Raw genomic sequence first — 18,833 nt, 5'->3', positions numbered from 1 at the left:
GAGGGGAAAGTAAATAGGCAGAGCACATATGATTTCAGAGCAGTGGAACTATTCTGTATGACACTACAATGGTGAATACATGTTATTATATATTTGTAATAACCTATAGTGTATACAACATCAAAAGTGAACCCTAATATAAACAATGGATTTTGAGTGATAGTGATATGTCAGTGTGGGTTCACTGATTGGAAAGATATGTCACTGTGGTATCAACTGTTGACCATGAGGGAAATTATGCATATGGGGGGTGCTCAGGAGGTATATGAAAACTCTTTGTATGGTCCACTAAATTTTGGTGTAAATCTAAAACTATTCTAAAGAAAAAGGCTATTTAAAAAAAATAAAAAAATAAAGGACAGAAAAATATAGAAAAAAGATATATCATATGAACACAGATCAAAAGAATTCATCAGAGGCCATTTTAATATCAAAGTACATTTCAGAGCAAAGAATAATACCAGGGATAAGAATGTCATTTCATGGGGTGCTTGGGTGGCTCAGTCAGTTCAGTGTCTCCTGTAGGCTCAGGTCGAGATCCCAGAATCCTGGGATTGAGGCTACCTCCCCTTGCCACCCAGGCCCCCTGCTCAACGGGGAATCTGCTTCTCTCTCTCCCCTTTTGCCCCTCCCCCATTTAGGCTCTTGCATGTGTTCTCTTTCTCAAATAAACAAAATCTTTTAAAAAAAGCAATTTCATATTGAGAAAGAAATCAATTAATCAGGAAGTAGTAATGATTTAATTATTTATGTCCCTGATAACAGAATTAAAAACAAAAACTGAAAGAGTTGCAAGGAGAAATAATTTTTTTTTTAAATATAATCAGCAAACTGGAGGGGAAGGTCATAAAGAGGATGTGACCACCAGTTCACCCATGAGCTGGACCAGGGCAGTTGGAGGTTTCTCACCACCTACCTGTCCTTGGAATGTGCATTCTACTTGCCTACCCTACTCCCAGAAGCTAGCTGCCTGAAGGATACAGCCTTTAAAGAGTGATGTGGTGTTGACACTGTCTGTATAGTATATATGGCTGGACCCACTTAAGGCCTCTAAATTAACCTAAAGATTTGGCCAGTGGGTACAGATATCTACTCATCTTGCAGCCACCCATGATGGTGGTTATAGAACACACTAGTCAAAATATGACTTCCCTTGCAACTAGCACTAAAACCTTGTGCTTGCATGGCTGGACCCACTTAAGGCCTCTAAATTAACCTAAAGATTTGGCCAGTGGGTACAGATATCTACTCATCTTGCAGCCACCCATGATGGTGGTTATAGAACACACTAGTCAAAATATGACTTCCCTTGCAACTAGCACTAAAACCTTGTGCTTGCATGGCTGGACCCACTTAAGGCCTCTAAATTAACCTAAAGATTTGGCCAGTGGGTACAGATATCTACTCATCTTGCAGCCACCCATGATGGTGGTTATAGAACACACTAGTCAAAATATGACTTCCCTTGCAACTAGCACTAAAACCTTAACTGAATTTGATGACATAAATCTAGTTAGAGAATAAGATTGCAGAAGACATCTTCTTGGTACTTCTATGTTAAATGATAAAAATTTAAAACTTCACTAATATTTAATGCATAGCTGCTTTATATGTGATTTTTCTTATCTCCTTGTTCTGATTTCTAGAATATGAAAATGTTATTCCCAAGAGATGTCCAACAGAAATTATTTTCATAATTCTTGTCCTACCCAGAATACAGAATAGGAAAATTTCACCCAAGGGATTCTTCTAGTGATGAATATATGTCAGGCTGAGGGAAAGTGCTTCTACAGATACTGTCTCCACCCAACTGTGGACGTCATCTCAAGCATACATCAGAAGAGAAGAGGAAAAAGCAATCCAGTCTTAGAAAAAAATTCATATTTGGTAAGCTATCTCATGTTCCCTGTGACTCTTTTCTTTAATTTTTAAAATATCTGTACATATCTGTATTTCCCATGCTCATCCATGACATCTTGAGTGTGGCTTGTTTAACTCCTGACCTTTAAAGAGGGTAATACAGGGGTGTCTGGGTGGCTCAATGGGTTAAGCCTCTGCCTTTGACTCAGGTCATGATCTCAGGGTCCTGGGATCAAGTCCTGCATTGGGATCTCTGCTCGGCAGGGAGCCTGCTTCTTCCTCTCTCTCTCTGCCTGCCTCTCTGCCTACTTGTGATTTATGTCTGTCAAATAAATAAATAAATTCTTTAAAAAAAATAAAGAGGGTAATACAGTTTTTTCCCTCCCATCCTATTCCTATGGGAGCTTCTATGGTTCCTTTAACAAAGGTGTACAGACCACCATCATGCAACCCCACAGAGATGTTCTCAGGTCTGCTTTAGATCTCTGTTCTTTGATGGCTACTGGATATTAGCAACTTCCACTTATCTTGGCTCAAGTGGATCTTGCCATTTTAGAGGATTAAGTTTTTTTCATATCGGTTAGAGTACTATATGCTAAGATAACTTTTAACATAGAGATAGAAGTAAAAACATTTGGGACGCCTGGGTGGCTCAGTGAGTTAAAGCCTCTGCCTTCGGCTCAGATCATGATCCCGGGGTCCTGGGATCAGGCCTCACATCAGGCTCTCTGTTCAGCAGGGAGCCTGCTTCCTCCTCTCTGCCTGCCTGTCTGCCTACTTGTGATCTCTGCCTGTCAAATAAATAAAATATTTTTTAAAAATTAAAAAAAAAGAAGTAAAAACAGTTATATATCAAGTGAGAAATGACATAATTCAGTTACTAGAGAAGTAAGATAAAACTACAATCTGAAAGAAAAGGAAGGCATCTTAAGCTGGAAGAAGGAACTTGGACTTTCTCCCTGTGCACCTCACCCAGTGTGCATCTCAGGCAATTCATTAAATTATTTGAGTCCAAGTTTCTCTTGTAAAAACATAAATGTTGAGAATCTCAGTTTTAGAATGATTATTGTTTAAAAAATCTTAGTGGATGAACATTGAGTGTAGAAGACCATGAAAAATGTGTTGCCATATTTAATACTCCTACAAAAGTAGCTCAATTTGTCTCCTTTCCCTGATTTCTCAATTTTACTAATCCCAAGGTTATCATTACTTCCTTTATGAAAATTTTCCAAGTTAAAGTTAAGAATTTCAAAGGCGCTTTAATAAAATGTGCTACTGCCTCATGTATGGTTTCTTAAAATGTGAATAACCCCTCTCAGACAAAAGCAGAAGTGAAAAGTAAAAAAGATACAAAGCTACTGAAAGCAGATAGCAGGTCTGAACTTCTTTTGCATCTGTATAACCTGCTAAGAGTGTGCTTGTTAATGTAGAAAAAAATGTTAATTTGAATCTCCCTGATGGCTAGTGATGATGAACATTTTTTCATGTGTCTGATAGCCATTTGTATGTCTTCATTGGAGAAGTGTCTGTTCACATCAGAACAGTGTGGAGATTCCTCAAGAATTTAAAAATAGAGCTTCCCTATGACCCTACAATTGCACTAGTGGGTATTTACCCCAAAGATACAGATGTATAAAAAGAAGGGCCATCTGTACCCCAATGTTTATAGCAGCAATAGCCAAGTTGCCAAACTGTGGAAAGAACCAAGATGCCCGTCAATGGACAAATGGATAAGGAAGATGTGGTCCATATACACTATGGAGTATTATGCCTCCATCAGAAAGGACGAATACCCAACTTTTGTAGCAACATGGACGGGACTGGAAGAGATTATGCTGAGTGAAATAAGTCAAGCAGAGAAAGTCAATTATCATATGGTTTCACTTATTTGTGGAGCATAACAAATAGCATGGAAGACAAGGGGAGATGGAGAGAAGGGAGTTGAGGGAAACTGGAAGGGGAGGTGAACAATGAGAGACTATGGACTCTGAAAAACAATCTGAGAGTTTTGAGGGGGCAGGGGGTGGGAGGTCGGGGTACCAGGTGGTGGGTATTATAGAGGGCACGGATTGCATGGAGCACTGGGTGTGGTGCAAAAACAATGAATACTGTCATGCTGAAAAAAAAAAAGAATGTCATTATTATACTTACATAGTATTTGTACAAAATAAGAAATTATAAATATTTATTGGGGTGCCTGTTTGGCTCAGTGTGTTAAAGCTTCTGCCTTCAGCTCAGGTCATGATCCCAGGATCCTGGGATCAAACCCTGCATTGGGCTCTCTGCTTAGCAGGGAGCCTGCTTCCCCCTCTCTCTGTCTCAGCCTGCCTCTTTGCCTGCTTGTGATCTCTGTCTGTCAAATAAATAAATAAAATATTTTGAAAAAGAAATTATAAACATTTACATATTATATTTAGAGGTATATAACTGATGATCTCAAATTTTATCTTTGTGCTCACTCAGCGCTGTCAGATGTACTTTTTACTTCCATAAGTCTACAATATATTTATATCCTATAAATGACACGTAGATATTTCAAACCTGTATGGCATTATTTGTAAACCTAGGGATTTCCTAGCATCCATGAATATATAGCTGACCCTTGAAAAATGGAGTAAAAAATTTGTATACAACTTTTGAATCATCCAAAATTTAACAATAGTCTACTGTTGACCAAAAAGCACTACTGACAACAAAAATATTTTGTATATTTATTATATATTGAATTACCACAGTGAAGCTAGAAAAAGGAAAACATTATTTAAAAAGTCATAAGCAAAAATATATTTACAGTACTGTACCTACTGAAAAAATCAGCATATAAAAAAAACCCCACACAGTTCACCTGGGTTGTTCATAACACCTGTGTTGTTCAAAAGTCAACTGTAAATGAACACAAATATCTTATATTGATAAATTTGATTATTTATTATATTTTGGTTATATATTTGCTATCATTCAGATTTCACGTTAGACTCTGAGTAGGAGTTATCTTCCTCTTTGGTTAATCCCTTTCTCAGACAACTCTCCAAATTTTTTTCTAATACATTTAGTTCACTAAATGCATTTCATTTCATTGTGGTCTTAATAATAAATTATGTGCCTGATTTTTAATTTGAATTATCCTGCCAAAATATTATAAGGCTTTCTATAACTTCTCTCCAACAGATTGTTCCAACACATATTTTATAGTAATAAAATAGTTTTATGATATTTTATAAAAAGAGGTTCAACTGAGGTTTGAAGGAATCATTATGCATAATACAATGAAACTGTAATTTCGTACCATGTCAATTGCTCTGGATTTGATATCTGCTCACTATAATTTTCTTAAATAGATGACTTAAATTTTAGTTATTTCGTGTAATGGTTATTGGTAGTACCCCACTCAGATGCTTTTTACTGGGGTGGTGGACTGAAGCTAATTTCCAGATGACACCACAACTTTTTTCTTTTTCTTTTTTTTTTTTTAGCATTTTCTTTAGCTGTGCTGCTTTCCTCACTCACTTCTTACAAGAGCACCCTCTCAATAAATCATTTACATGAAAATCCTATCTCAGACTTTGCTTTTTGGAAAGTCAATCTTAGACATTTAGCTTCTTTTAAAAGGCATAATGGCATGAATATTTTGCCAAGAATTGTCTTCCCAGTTATATTTTCACTTCCAGATATAAATGCTCATTTTCAGTGAAACTTAACTTTCAATGAAATTAAATTTCAACTGAATTCTAAAAATTAAATACCCTTTCCAGTGCCACTAACTGACAATCTATCCTTCTCTCTAGGTTATTTTAAAGGACACACTGAATAGAATGGATAAAGCAAATGTGTCTACAGTGTCAGAATTTGTGCTTCTGGGACTTTGCCACTCATGGAACATGCAGGTCTTATTCTTAATAATATTTTTTATACTTTACCTGATTATTATATCTGGAAATATTGTCATTATGATCCTAATCATCACTGACCCCCATCTTCATTGCCCCATGTACTTCTTGTTGGCCAACTTGTCCTTTGTTGATATGTGGCTTTCTTCAGTCACCACTCCAAAGATGATCACAGACTTTCTTAGGGAGAACAAGACTATTTCCTTTGGAGGGTGTATGTGCCAGATCCTCTATGTACATTTTGTTGGAGGGGGTGAGATGGTGCTTTTAGTGGTAATGGCCTATGACCGCTTTGTAGCCATCTGCAAGCCACTGCACTATTCAACCATTATGAGCCTGCAAAAATGCACTGGGCTGGTGGTGGCTTCCTGGACCATTGGCTTTGTGCATGCCATGAGTCAAATGGCTGTGATTGTGCAATTGCCCTTCTGTGGCCCCAGGGAAATTGACAGCTTCTTCTGTGACATACCCCTGGTAATTAAGCTTGCCTGCATAGATTCCTACAATTTGGGAATATTAATGAACACTGACAGTGGGGTTCTGGCCATGACCTGCTTTATTCTGTTGTTGATATCCTATACCTATATTCTTCTTACTATCTGCCAAAGCTCTAAAGCTGGTGCATCTAAGGCACTATCTACCTGTACTGCCCACATCACAGTGGTGGTGCTTTTCTTTGGGCCTTGCATCTTCATCTACGTCTGGCCACTCAGCATCACCTGGGTGGACAAATTTCTTGCTGTCTTTTACTCTGTTATTACACCTCTCCTAAACCCAGCTATTTATACCCTGAGAAATAAAGAGATAAAAGATGCCATGAAAAGATTCAGACACTACTACATGGATTCCAAGGGAAGTATTTAATGCCCAGAAAATTTACTGTAAGCACTTCAAATTGATAATACATTGACCTTGTAAAATAGGTTGAAAATCTAGGAATTCAGTTTATTTCTATATGTTATGGCTGTCTCCAAGAGCAGGAATAGGGTTAATATAATTTAAAAAATCACATTTATTTACTCAACCAGTAGACCACCACCAAAATATATTCCTAAAACCCCACATTAGTGATCCTTCTTTCTGAGGGAATTATCTAATCAGCCTTCCTGTGCCTTTAACTATGTTAAATGAGAACCTAAAATTCATTGCCCAAAGCCATCCACCCATCCTGATGGATAGTGTTATCTTAATAAACCTTCTCCTAACTTCATTTGAGAAGTATTCCTCTGACATTGACTTCTTCCCTTAAAACTTCATCTAACCTCTTGTCAAGAGGCAAATGAATTATTTTTTAACTTAACTTCCTACTCATATACTAATAGGAAGGAGGGGGAGAAAAAAATAAAGATAATGCAATGAAAGTGGAAAATATGTAGGGAATAGGAATGGAAGGATTCTGTGTTTCATTTCCATTAACTCAGTACCCATAAAAAATGGTAAAAGCTAATATTTCCCTTGGTTATCTTAGTCTTAAGGACCAATATTTATTTTGTCTTACACTGTTATTAACCATTTGTGTGAAAGTCATGAAATGTAAGCTCAAAAGCAAGAGTCATGCTTTTGCCTGATTAATTCCTAAAATGGCAGTACCTAATACATGGGTTAATATATAGTAAACAGTATATTTTAATGAACATATAAAGGACAATTTTTCCATTCAAAACTTGTAACATGTACTGATTATGGCATACTGAAGTGCAGTCTTTTGTATTTAAAAAATTCCTAGGTTTCCACTTACAACTAAAATTTACCTTCTTTCTTGCAGAATTATATATTAAGTGGATTGAAATTCATTTCTAACAATCAACAATAAAAGTCATAAAATAAATATTTGATATATGCACAGGTTTTTTTCTCTTAACATGGAAACAAAATACAACAAAGTGACAAAAATAATGCACTTATCCTTGAAAGTCTACCCTATACCTTTGTGTTATATGCATTAATTTAAATGTTATTATTTCCAATGTATGACTAAGAAAATGAGACTCAGATATGTGAATTAAAGTTCTTCAGATAATGCAGCCTTATTTTTTTCTTCACTCAGGATTCAAAGATCAATTTTAATTCCAAGACTGTTCATTTAATAAATAACACTACCCAATATGATAGAAAATTATTTCCCACAAAGAAAGTGAAAGAGTGAAATATGTCAAGAATACCAGAGTATTTCTATTAACCTAACAAAATAAACAATATATTGGAAATAGCATAATTTGCAATCAATTTGACCATGCAATATAAACTTGGACTGAGAGAAACTTTACCTAAAGACAAGCCCGCACACAAATGGTAGAAAAGTAATAAGAGTCAACCATTTAGTTGTCTCTATCTTGGCCTGTAGCCTCAATTCATTCTCATGAGTACACCATTCATTCACTATACTGTCACCACTATATATTTTTTTCAATTTATTTATTTTCAGAAAAACAGTATTCATTATTTTTTCACCACACCCAGTGCTCCATGCAAGCCATGCCCTCTATAATACCCACCACCTGGTACCCCAACCTCCCACCCCCCACCACTTCAAACCCCTCAGATTGTTTTTCAGAGTCCATAGTCTCTCATGGTTCACCTCCCCTTCCAATTTACCCCAAAACCCATACCCTCCCCAATGTCCATAACCCTACCCCCCTTCTCCTAACCCCCCTACCCCCAGCAACCCACAGTTTGTTTCGTGAGATTAAGAGTCACTTATGGTTTGTCTCCCTCCCTATCCCATCTTGTTTCATGGATTCTTCTCCTACCCACTTAAGCCCCCATGTTGCATCACTGTTGGTGGGAATGCAAGCTGGTGCAACCACTCTGGAAAACAGCATGGAGGTTCCTCAAAATGTTGAAAATAGAACTGCCCTATGACCCAGCAATTGCACTACTGGGTATTTACCCTAAAGATACAAATGTAGTGATCCAAAGGGGCACGTGCACCCAAATGTTTATAGCAGCAATGTCCACAATAGCCAAACTATGGAAAGAACCTAGATGTCCATCAACAGATGAATGGATCAAGAAGATGTGGTATATATACACAATGGAATACTATGCAGCCATCAAAAGAAACAAAATCTTGCCATTTGCGACAACATGGATGGAACTAGAGCGTATCATGCTTAGCGAAATAAGTCAAGCGGAGAAAGACAACTATCATATGATCTCCCTGATATGAGGAAGTGGTGATGCACCACTATATGTTTTAAGCAATCTTTTTTTCTGCCCAGAATACTGAGAATCTTTTTTCTCTGTCTATCCTTATTAGATAAACCTGAGTGTTAAATATGATTTTACTGATTTCCTAATATTGCAAAAGTAGAAGGGCTTAAGAATATAATCTGCCATAACAAAATCCAAGATCTACATGCTCTCAACTCAAACGTTTTAGTCACTTTCTTCCATGCTATCCAAGTTTAGTATTTATCTCCTTAATTCTGAGTGGTTTCTATTAGAATCAGCTTCGCAGACATTAATCTAGAGGACTTGTAGTTAAGCATGCTCTCTGGTCAAACTCAAATGGCCAATAATCAGTCTTAATTTCCATTTAATGAAAATGTCATCTACTCTGGTAGAAGCATTTCTTCCTTAGGCACCAAGACCTCCAACACAGTAGAGCTTAGAGTGATAGAGATGAGAAGCAAAAATTTTTGAGTAAGTTGTTATGTATAACAGTGAGAGGATCTACCATATCTACAGTTTGATACCCAAATTCAGAGAAGAAAGATCTCATCTTCGAAAAGAGCCATAAAGTCTTCAGTATACCATTCTACCATTCTATTAGACCATTTGTTTGTGAGTGAACAAGTGTTAATATCAGTGCATTCCGTGGTCATGAGACCACTGCTGAACCTGTTTGGTTATAAAATAAATTCCCTGATCAGATGCAGTGTTATTCAGAATACCACCATTGTGATAAAGCATTGTTAAATCCATGGATGGTAGAGTAGCCTATGATATTTGGTTAGGAAAAAACTTCATACCCATAATACATGTTCATTTCAGTAGTCAAAACTGTACTTCTTCAACAATGGAAATGTCTCAATACAATTTTTTTAAAAGAAGTTATTTATTTGACAGAGAGAGAGCATAAGCAGTGAGCAGCAGAAGGAGAAGGAGAAGGAGGCTCCCTACTGAGCAAGAAGCCCAATGCATGACTTGATCCCAGGACCCTGGGATCATGACCTGAGCCCAAGGCAGATGCTTAACCGACTGAGCCACCCAGGAACACTCTCAATAAAGTTACTTACCACCAGGACATTGGTGGATCCCCACAGTAAACTGTGTCACTTAGTTGCTCAACATTAAAGGGTAAATCATACTAATAGCCAGATCAAGCTTTGTAAGGAATTCCAGGTTGTTTAGCAATGAGTGACCTCCAACTCTGGTCATTTTGCATAGGAACTCATTTGTCAAGCACTGAGATGGCTGAAGAAAGAGGTTAATGTGGTCATAATATGTTTTTGTCTACCTTACTTCTAAAGTTTCCTCTCTAGTAGATGCCCAGAAGTATATATTCACATGGGACGTCTATATTTTCAAAACCTGTGCCCATTCTGAGAGATGTATCACCAGAACTCTCCCCCAGGAATTCTCTGTCAGTAGACTTCCAATTCTATTCATTACAAGCCCTGACTATCTAATCACACCATTAGAAACTATTCATGGACAAATATATATCCATGCTCCTAGTCAAACAAAGTCGACAACCAAAAGTACTGCTTGGAATCTTCCCAATGGGAGAATTTCTCCTCATCACACTCCTTCAGGGCCATAATCATAATACTGCCACAACTAACAAATAACTAACCATCCACTAAACTGAGGCAGTAAAACTGTGGACTTTCACTTTTAGTTGCTGTCAATTATATCAAACAAAACCAACTGTATATTCAGGTCTAAATTTTTAAATTTTTAGTCCATGGGTTTTAGGGAAATCCCCATGTAGCCAAAGATGTATAATTAGGAAGAGAAGGAAATCAGACAGTAGTAGTTGTTAAAGGACTACTCTAATCTGATGTAACTTCTTAGGCCTCTGGACCTTCTAAGCCCAACTTCTTGCCATTTCCACATAATGATATCATGTTGTTTCTGCATCTCAGTCTTGTGCCTTAAAGAATAAGACAGCATTCAGTTTGTTATGATGGGTAGCATAAAGCACACAATCACTTGAAGCCCAAATTTAGGCATTTAATAACTACTAGAGCTCAGTGGGATGCTAGTTGCTGGACCCATAGAAACTTTACTAAGGTGGTTTATTTCCCAGTATCTACTCAGATAGGTCTATAGCAACCATAACACTTGCATTTTTTTTCCTTTCACTGGGTCTAAACAGAATTTCCACATTGATGTAGTAGACTGGTATGATGTTTGATGAAATATCAAAATGATCAAAATTTCTGCAAAACACAACAAATGGATGAATTTTATGGTATGTGTATTATAGCTTTATAATAAACATTATATATATGTAGATATTATACATCTATATAAAGATTATATCTATATATGTCTTTATTATAAATCTGCAATATTTATAAATTCGAAGTCTGTTAACTATACAAACAAAACGTATGCCTTCAAGTGAATAAATATACAAATGTAAAGCTGCCTCCATGAAACAAATCCACAACATAGTTTACTTATTATATTAAGTTAATCTCAAAACAATTCTCTTAATATAATACTGAAAGTAATATTTGACAAAAGGAAACAGACACATTCCTCTGACCTGGTTCCACACAGTAATGCATAAGGCAGATTATAAGATTATTTTCTAATCATAAATGCTATAGTCATTCAGAAAGACAGACAACACCTTTATTCATAATCCTTCTACTCCTTTCTTTTCCTTCCTTCTCTTCCCATCTTTAATGGCTCTGTGCTGGTCAGATTATGTTTAGAGTACTAAACTTCGTACCAAGAATCTAAAGTCCATTCAAAGAGAGTAAGGAAACAGAACCATATTATATGAGGACCACTTCTAAAAATTTAGAAATGCTTAGCCTAAAGAAAAAAAAAATGTGGAAAAAAGAATGTGGAATAGTGGCAAAGAAAATTATAATTAAGATCCTCTTGGGGCACCTGGGTGGCTCAGTCAGTTAAGTGTCTGCCTTCCACTTGGGACATGACACCATGGTCCTGAGATAGAAATCCAAGTCAGACTCCCTGCTCAGTAGGGAGCCTGCTTCTCCCTCTCTCTGCTTGCTACTTCCCTTGCTTATGTGGGCTCTTTCTCTCTCTCTCAAATAAATAAAATGTTTTAAACAATTATATATATATATATATATATATATATATATATATATATATATATCCTCTTCTCCAACTCCTATGCAGTGGTACAAAGGTTCTCTTTGGGTGAGAAAAAGGCTTTAAAGACAAAACGCCCCTACAACCCTATCTGAGATAACTGACTTCATTTGGACCTTGATATGGAGAATTCCATAATGAAGGACATTCTCAAAAACATGGGTATCTTGGTGAAGAGCAATTAAGAAGGTGTTGGAATTTCCATGATACTGGCAGCCATAAACAAAACAGCAGAGAAGCTAGACATTTGACAGAAGGAACCAGCCAAGAAGAACCCTCCTGAGATCATAAACCTGGGGGACAGAAAGGCTATTTATGTGCTGAGCTACTCACTCAAGAGGAATGATTCCAGCTTGAAAGCATCTCCCACCCCACACAAAGACCCAATGAAAGATGAAGGTTCATAGGGCATGGGGATAGAAGCACAACTTCTGAAGAAACACTGCCTGAAAAATAAGCCACTCTGATCTAGAAGAAAATCCTAGGAAGCCAGCATTTAAAAAACAAAAAAAAAAAAATCACACACATTTCTTGATGTTTGGAAGGCTCTATGCATGTTAAATCCAAATATGTTTCCACTTCTTACAAAGCAATTCCCTTAATTTCACAAATTAAATTGTAATTCTGCAAACAACAAAATTAAATTTTGTGGTTGATTTCAGCAAGATTACATCTGTAAATACAAAAGCAAGATATTTAAAAGCTGCCATAAGGTTTTTCTGGTTCTCAGAATGTAACTTGAAATGAATTTCTAAAAATCTGAGTTTGAAGAGACTGTCTTTTTCCACTGTATATTTTTTCCTGTTTTGTCAAAGATTAATTGACCTCTATAATACCCACCACCTGGTATTATAGAGGGCACGGCTTGCATGGAGCACTGGGTGTGGTGAAAAAATAATGAATACTGTTTTTCTGAAAATAAATAAATTGGAAAAAAAAAAAGATTAATTGACTATAGAGTTGAGGGTCCATATCTGGGCTCTCTACTCTGTTCCACGGTCTATGTGTCTGTTTTTATGCCAGTACCATGCTGTCTTGGTGATCACAGCTTTGTAATAAAGCTTGAAATCAGGTAAGGTGATGCCGCCAGCTTTATTTTTGTTTTTCAACATTTCCTTAATGATTCAGGGTCTCTTCTGATTCCATACAAATTTTAGGATTATTTGCTCCAGCTCTTTGAAGAATGCCGGTGGAATTTTGATCGGAATGGCATTAAAAGTATAGATTGCTCTAGGCAGTATAGACATTTTAACAATGTTTATTCTTCCGATCCTAGAGCATGGAATGGTCTTCCATCTATTTGTGTCTTCTTCAATTTCTTTCATGAGTGTTCTGTAGTTCCTCAAGTACAGATCCTTTACCTCTTTAGTTAGGTTTATTCCCAGGTATCTTATGGTTCTTGGTGCTATAGTAAATGGAATCGATTCTCTAATTGCCCTTTCTGTATTTTCATTGTTAGTGTATAAGAAAGCCACTGATTTCTGCACATTGACTTTGTATCCTGACACGTTGCTGAATTGCTGTATGAGTTCTAGTAGTTTGGGGGTGGAGTCTTTTGGGTTTTTCATATAAAGAATCATGTCATCTGCAAAGAGAGAGAGTTTGACTTCTTCATTACCAATTTGGATACATTTTATTTCTCTCTGTTGTCTGATTGCTGTTGCTAGGACTTCTAATACTATGTTGAACAAGAGTGGTGAAAGTGGGCATCCTTGATGAGTTCCTAATCTCAACGGGAAGGCTGTGAACTTTTTCCCATTGAGGATATTTGTTGTGGGTTTTTCATTGATAGATTTTATGAAGTTCAGGAATGCTCCCTCTATTCCTATACTTTGAAGCATTTTAATCAGGAACGGATGCTGGATTTTGTCAAATACTTTTCTGCATCAATTGAGAGGATCATGTGGTTTTTCTCTCTTCTCTTATTAATTTGTTCTATCCCACTGATTGATTTGTGAATGTTGAACCATCCTGTAGCCCAGGGATGAATCCCACCTGGTCATGGTGGATAATCTTTTTAATGTGCTGTTGGATCCTGTTTGCTAGAATCGTGCTGAGAATCTTAGCATCCATATTCATCAGTGATATTGGTCTGAAATTCTCCTTTTTGGTAGGGTCTTTGCCTGGTTTGGGGATCAGGGTAATGCTGACTTCATAGATAGAGTCTGGAAATTTTCCTTCTGCTTCAATTTTTTGAAAAAGCTTCAGGAGAATAGGTGTTATTTCTTCTTTGAATGTTTGGTAGAATTCCCCAGGGAATCCGTCAGGTCCTGGGCTCTTGTTTTTTGGGAAGTTTTGAGCACTATTTCAATCTCATTACTAGATAGCAGTCTATTCAGGTTGTCAATTTCTTCCTATTTCAATTTTGGGAGTTTATAGTTTTCCAGGAATGCATCCATTTCATTTAGGTTGCTTAGCTTATTGGCATATAACTGTTGATAGTAACTTCTGATGATTTTTTTCTACTTCCTTGGTGTTAGTTGTGATCTGTCCCTTTTCTTTTTCTTTTTTTTTTTTTTTTAAGATTTTACTTATTTATTTGACAGAGAGAAGTCACAAGTAGACGAGAGGCAGGCAGAGAAAGAGAGAGGGAAGCAAGCTCCCCGCTGAGCAGAGAGCCCGATGGGGGACTCGATCCCAGGACCCTGTGATCATGACCTGAGCCGAAGGCAGCGGCTTAATCCACTGAGCCACCCAGGCGCCCCAATGTGTCCCTTTTCATTCATAATTTTATGAACTTTGGCTTTCTCTCTTTTCTTTTGGATCAGTGCCAACAATGTTTTATTGATCTTATTGATTCTTTCAAAAAACCAGCTTCTAGTTTCATTGATACATTCTACTGTATCTCTGGTTTCTACCTCATTGATCTCAGCTCTAATCTTGATGATTTCCCTTCTTATGTGTGGAGTTGGTTTGATTTGTTGTTGATTCTCCAGTTCTTTAAGGTGTAGAGACAGCTGGTGTATTCTGGATTTTTCAGTGTTTTTGAGGGAGGCTTGGATTGCTATCTATTTCCCCCTTAGGGCTGTCTTTGCTGTATCCCATAGGTTTTGGACCAAAGTGTCTTCATTCTCATTGGTTTCCATGAATTGTTTCAGTTCTTCTTTGATATCCTGGTTGATCCAAGCATTCTTAAGCAAGGTGGTCTTTATCTTCCAGGTGTTTGAGTTCCTTCAGATCTTTTCCTCGTGATTGAGCTCCAGTTTCAAAGCATTGTGATCTGAGAATATGCAGGGAATAATCTCAGTCTTTTGGTATCGGTTGAGTCCTGATTTGTGACCCAGTATGTGGTCTATCCTGGAGAAGGTTCCATGTGCACTTGAGAAGAATGAGTATTCTGCCGTTTTAGGGTGGAATGTTCTGTATAGATCTATGAGGTCCATCTGTTCCAATGTGTCACTCAATGCTCTTTTTTCTTTATTGATTTTCTGCTTCAATCTATTTCTGAGAGAGGTGTGTTAAGATCTACTATTAATGTATTCTTATCAATATGACTCTTTATCTTGATTAATAGTTTTCTTAAGTCATTGGCTGCTCCCATATTGGGGGCATAGATATTTACAATTGTTAGATCATCTTGGTGGATAGTCCCTTCAAGAATTATGTAGTGTCCTTCTCTATCTCTGACTACAGTCTTTAGTTTAAAATCTAATTTGTCTGATATAAGAATAACTACCCCAGCCTTCTTTTGAGGCCCACTGGCATGAAAGATGCTTCTCCACTCTTTCACTTTCAGTCTGGGTGTATCTTTAGGTTCAAAATGTCTCTTGTAGACAACATATGGATGGATCTTGTCATTTTATCCAATTTGCAACCTTGTGTCGTTAGATGGGTGCATTCAGGCCATTCACATTGAGAATGATTATTGATAGATACGTTTTTTATTGACATCGAGTTACCTTTGAAGTCTGTCTTTCTGTAGATTGTCTCTATATTTCTGTAGATTGTCTCTATATTTCTGTTCAATGCTACTCTTGGGTTTTTCTTCTTTTATAGAACCCCCCTTAATATTTATTGTAGTGTTGGCTTGGTGGTTGCATAGTCTTTTAGGCCTTGCCAGTCTTGGAAACTCTTTATCTCTCCATCCATTTTGAATGTCAGTCTTGCTAGATAAAGTATTCTTGGCTGCAAGTTCTTATTTACTGCCCTGAATATATCTTTCCAAACTTTTCTGGCTTGCCATGTCTCTGTGGATGGGTCTGATGTTATTCTGATGGGCTTTCCTCTATAAGTAAGGAGCCTCTTTGTCCTAGCAGATTTCAAGAGATTATATCTACATTTATGATTCCTCAATTTTACTATTAGGTGCCTTGATGTTTTTCTGGAATCTATAATCTTGGGTGGAGACCGTTCAGCCTCTAGTACATGAAAACTAGTTCCATTCACAGGATTGGGAAAATTGTCATGAAGAACTTGTTTCACTATATCTTCTAGACTTCTTTCTTTCTCCTCCCCTTCAGGGATACCAATTATTCTGAGGTTGGAATGTTTCATGGTATCATTTATTTACCTGATTCTGTTTTCATGGCTTTGAAGCTGTTTGTTCTAGGCTTCCTCCTGATCCTTTCTCTCTATCTGTTTGTCCTCCAGATCACTAATTCCATCTTCTCTCTCAGTTACCCTAGCTTTTAGAGAATTTAGATTTGATTGGAACTCACTGAGAACATTGTGAACATCATCTCTGTTGGCTTTCAGTTCTGCCCTAAATAATTCCATTTTGTCATCTATGGCTTTCTCCAACCTAGCTATTGCCTGGTAATTGTTAGCCTGAATTCCTGTTCCAACATATTGTCTATGTTAATAGCCATGATTAGCCATTAGTTGTAGAAGGCCCTCTGAATTTTTCTTCTTTATGGCATTCCTCCTCCTAGTCATTTTGGTGAGAGATGGCTGAACGCATGTAGCTGAATGTATTGATCGCGGTGCAGTCAAGGTGCACCCTGGAATACTTCTGAGCAATCAATTGTTCCCACCCAAACAAAAGAAAAAAAAAAAAAGAGAGAGAGAGAGAGAAATAAAATAAAAAGAGAAGGCCCAGCCCAAACGGGCCCCAAGGCAAGATTTATGAAGTATACAAACAAAAGCAGACAAACAAAAAGACTGATAAGTAGATGACAAGAGAAAAAAAACATATATATGTATATAAAAGCGAAACAAAAAAAGAACCTCATCAAAATGAACCCCAAGTATAAGATTTATATACTATCAGGACAAACACAAATACACAGAAACACTGGCAGAAGAAAAAGATGAGAGAGTGGTTATAAATTCTCAGTGTGGGTGAGGAAGTTTATTTTGATTCTTCCTGGATGTATCTTTATATCTTTGTTAAAGGACTCAACTTTCCTAAGATAAAGTGGGATTAAAAATTCGTTTACCTATAGGGGTAGCATTGATTGGGGAAAGGGGATTACCTTGAAGCTTAACTCTATATGAATATTAAAAAAAAAGAATAAACTAAACTAAACTAAAATTTAAAAAAATTAAGAATAGAAAAGCAAAAGAAAAACATGGGCATATTTATCAGAAAGTTCAGGTTAAAAAGTTATTATGGAATTTGATGTACTGGACATCTCACTTTGATGGTAAGTAGGTTAAAAAATTATCTATAAAGAAAAATTGGGTGCCTGGGTGGCTCAGTGGGTTAAGCCGCTGCCTTCGGCTCAGGTCATGATCTCAGGGTCCTGGAATCGAGACCCGCATCAGGCTCTCTGCTCAGCAGGAAGCCTGCTTCTCTCTCTCTGCCTGCCTCTCCATCTTCTTGTGATTTCTCTCTGTCAAATAAATAAATAAAATCTAAAAAAAAAAAAAGAAAAAAAAAAAAAGAAAAATGAACCAGAATAGTGGGAACGAATTGAAAATAAAAGTTGTATCTATGAAGTAGTGGTGGTTGTTCTTGTCTTTTTTTGTGTGCTCCCCCACCCCCCCCGTGGTTGGCTTTCTGGGGGAGGGGCCTGCCTTGTTGGTTTTCAGACAGTGTTTCCTGAGTTATGCCCTCCCGCCCCCCCTCAAGGGGTGGGCTCTGAGGAAACCGGTTTTTCAGGTGTTTGTTCTCTGGAGGTTTTTTGTTCATTTGTTTTCTCTCGCTTTGACGTTTTTTTTTTTTTTTTCCCAATTTATTTATTTTTAGAAAAACAGTATTCATTATTTTTTCACCACACCCAGTGCTCCATGCAATCCATGCCCTCTATAATACCCACCACCTGGTACCCCAACCTCCCACCCCCCTGCCACTTCTTTGATGGTTTTTGATGGTTTTGGGAGGTTTAGAGGAAAGCAAACTGCACCCAGACCTCCCTCTCAGAGAGAAGCCTCAGTCAGTTCCCCTCTGGGTGCTCCAGGGCACATAAATTCCCCCTTGGCCCCAGTTGCAGTCCCTGGGGATGCAGGAACTCCTGCTTGTACCCAAAATCATGACAAAGGAGCTGTCTGGGCAGCTCCAGACCACCAGAGAGGTCCCAAGCAGCGATCTCGCACTGAGATTTTCCCACTGGCCCGGGCTGGGAGTGCCTGGTCTTTCTGGGTCTAAGAGCGCTGGGCTTGCGCACACCTCTCTCAGGGGAGGCTGTGGGTCACGCGTGTGTCACAGGCTCTGAGAGCAGGGCGCAGGTCCGAAAGCACCAGGCTGGGCCTTCACTCACCTCTCTCAGGGGAGAGTTTTGGGCGCGCGCGTGTCTCAGGCTCTGAAACAATGGCACGGGTTTAAAAGCGCCAGACTGGGCCTTCGTGCACCTCTCTCAAAGGAGGGTGAGGGGCACGTGTGTCTCAGGCTCTGTAGCATGG

The 18,833-nt window shown here is 37.7% G+C and overlaps 1 protein-coding gene across 1 annotated transcript; it reads left to right on the top strand.

Moving 5' to 3' along the window:
- Positions 1 to 5,669: 5,669 nt before the first annotated feature.
- Positions 5,670 to 6,611, top strand: LOC122893337 (olfactory receptor 4K14-like). The gene has a single exon (XM_044230283.1). The coding sequence runs from the start codon at positions 5,673 to 5,675 to the stop codon at positions 6,609 to 6,611; it is 939 nt and encodes a 312-aa protein (XP_044086218.1). The 5' UTR covers positions 5,670 to 5,672.
- Positions 6,612 to 18,833: the final 12,222 nt, after the last annotated feature.

The sequence above is a fragment of the Neovison vison genome, chromosome 13 (assembly GCF_020171115.1).
Source record: "Neovison vison isolate M4711 chromosome 13, ASM_NN_V1, whole genome shotgun sequence".
In the NCBI taxonomy this organism is placed as follows: Eukaryota; Metazoa; Chordata; class Mammalia; order Carnivora; family Mustelidae; genus Neogale; species Neogale vison.
The sequence above is the reverse complement of the archived record's forward strand: the minus strand, read 5'-3'. Positions and strand labels throughout refer to the sequence as shown.

Excerpts from the sequence above, each read along its gene's own strand:
- LOC122893337 (XM_044230283.1), top strand. The coding sequence starts at position 5,673 with ATGGATAAAGCAAATGTGTCTACAGTGTCAGAATTTGTGCTTCTGGGA.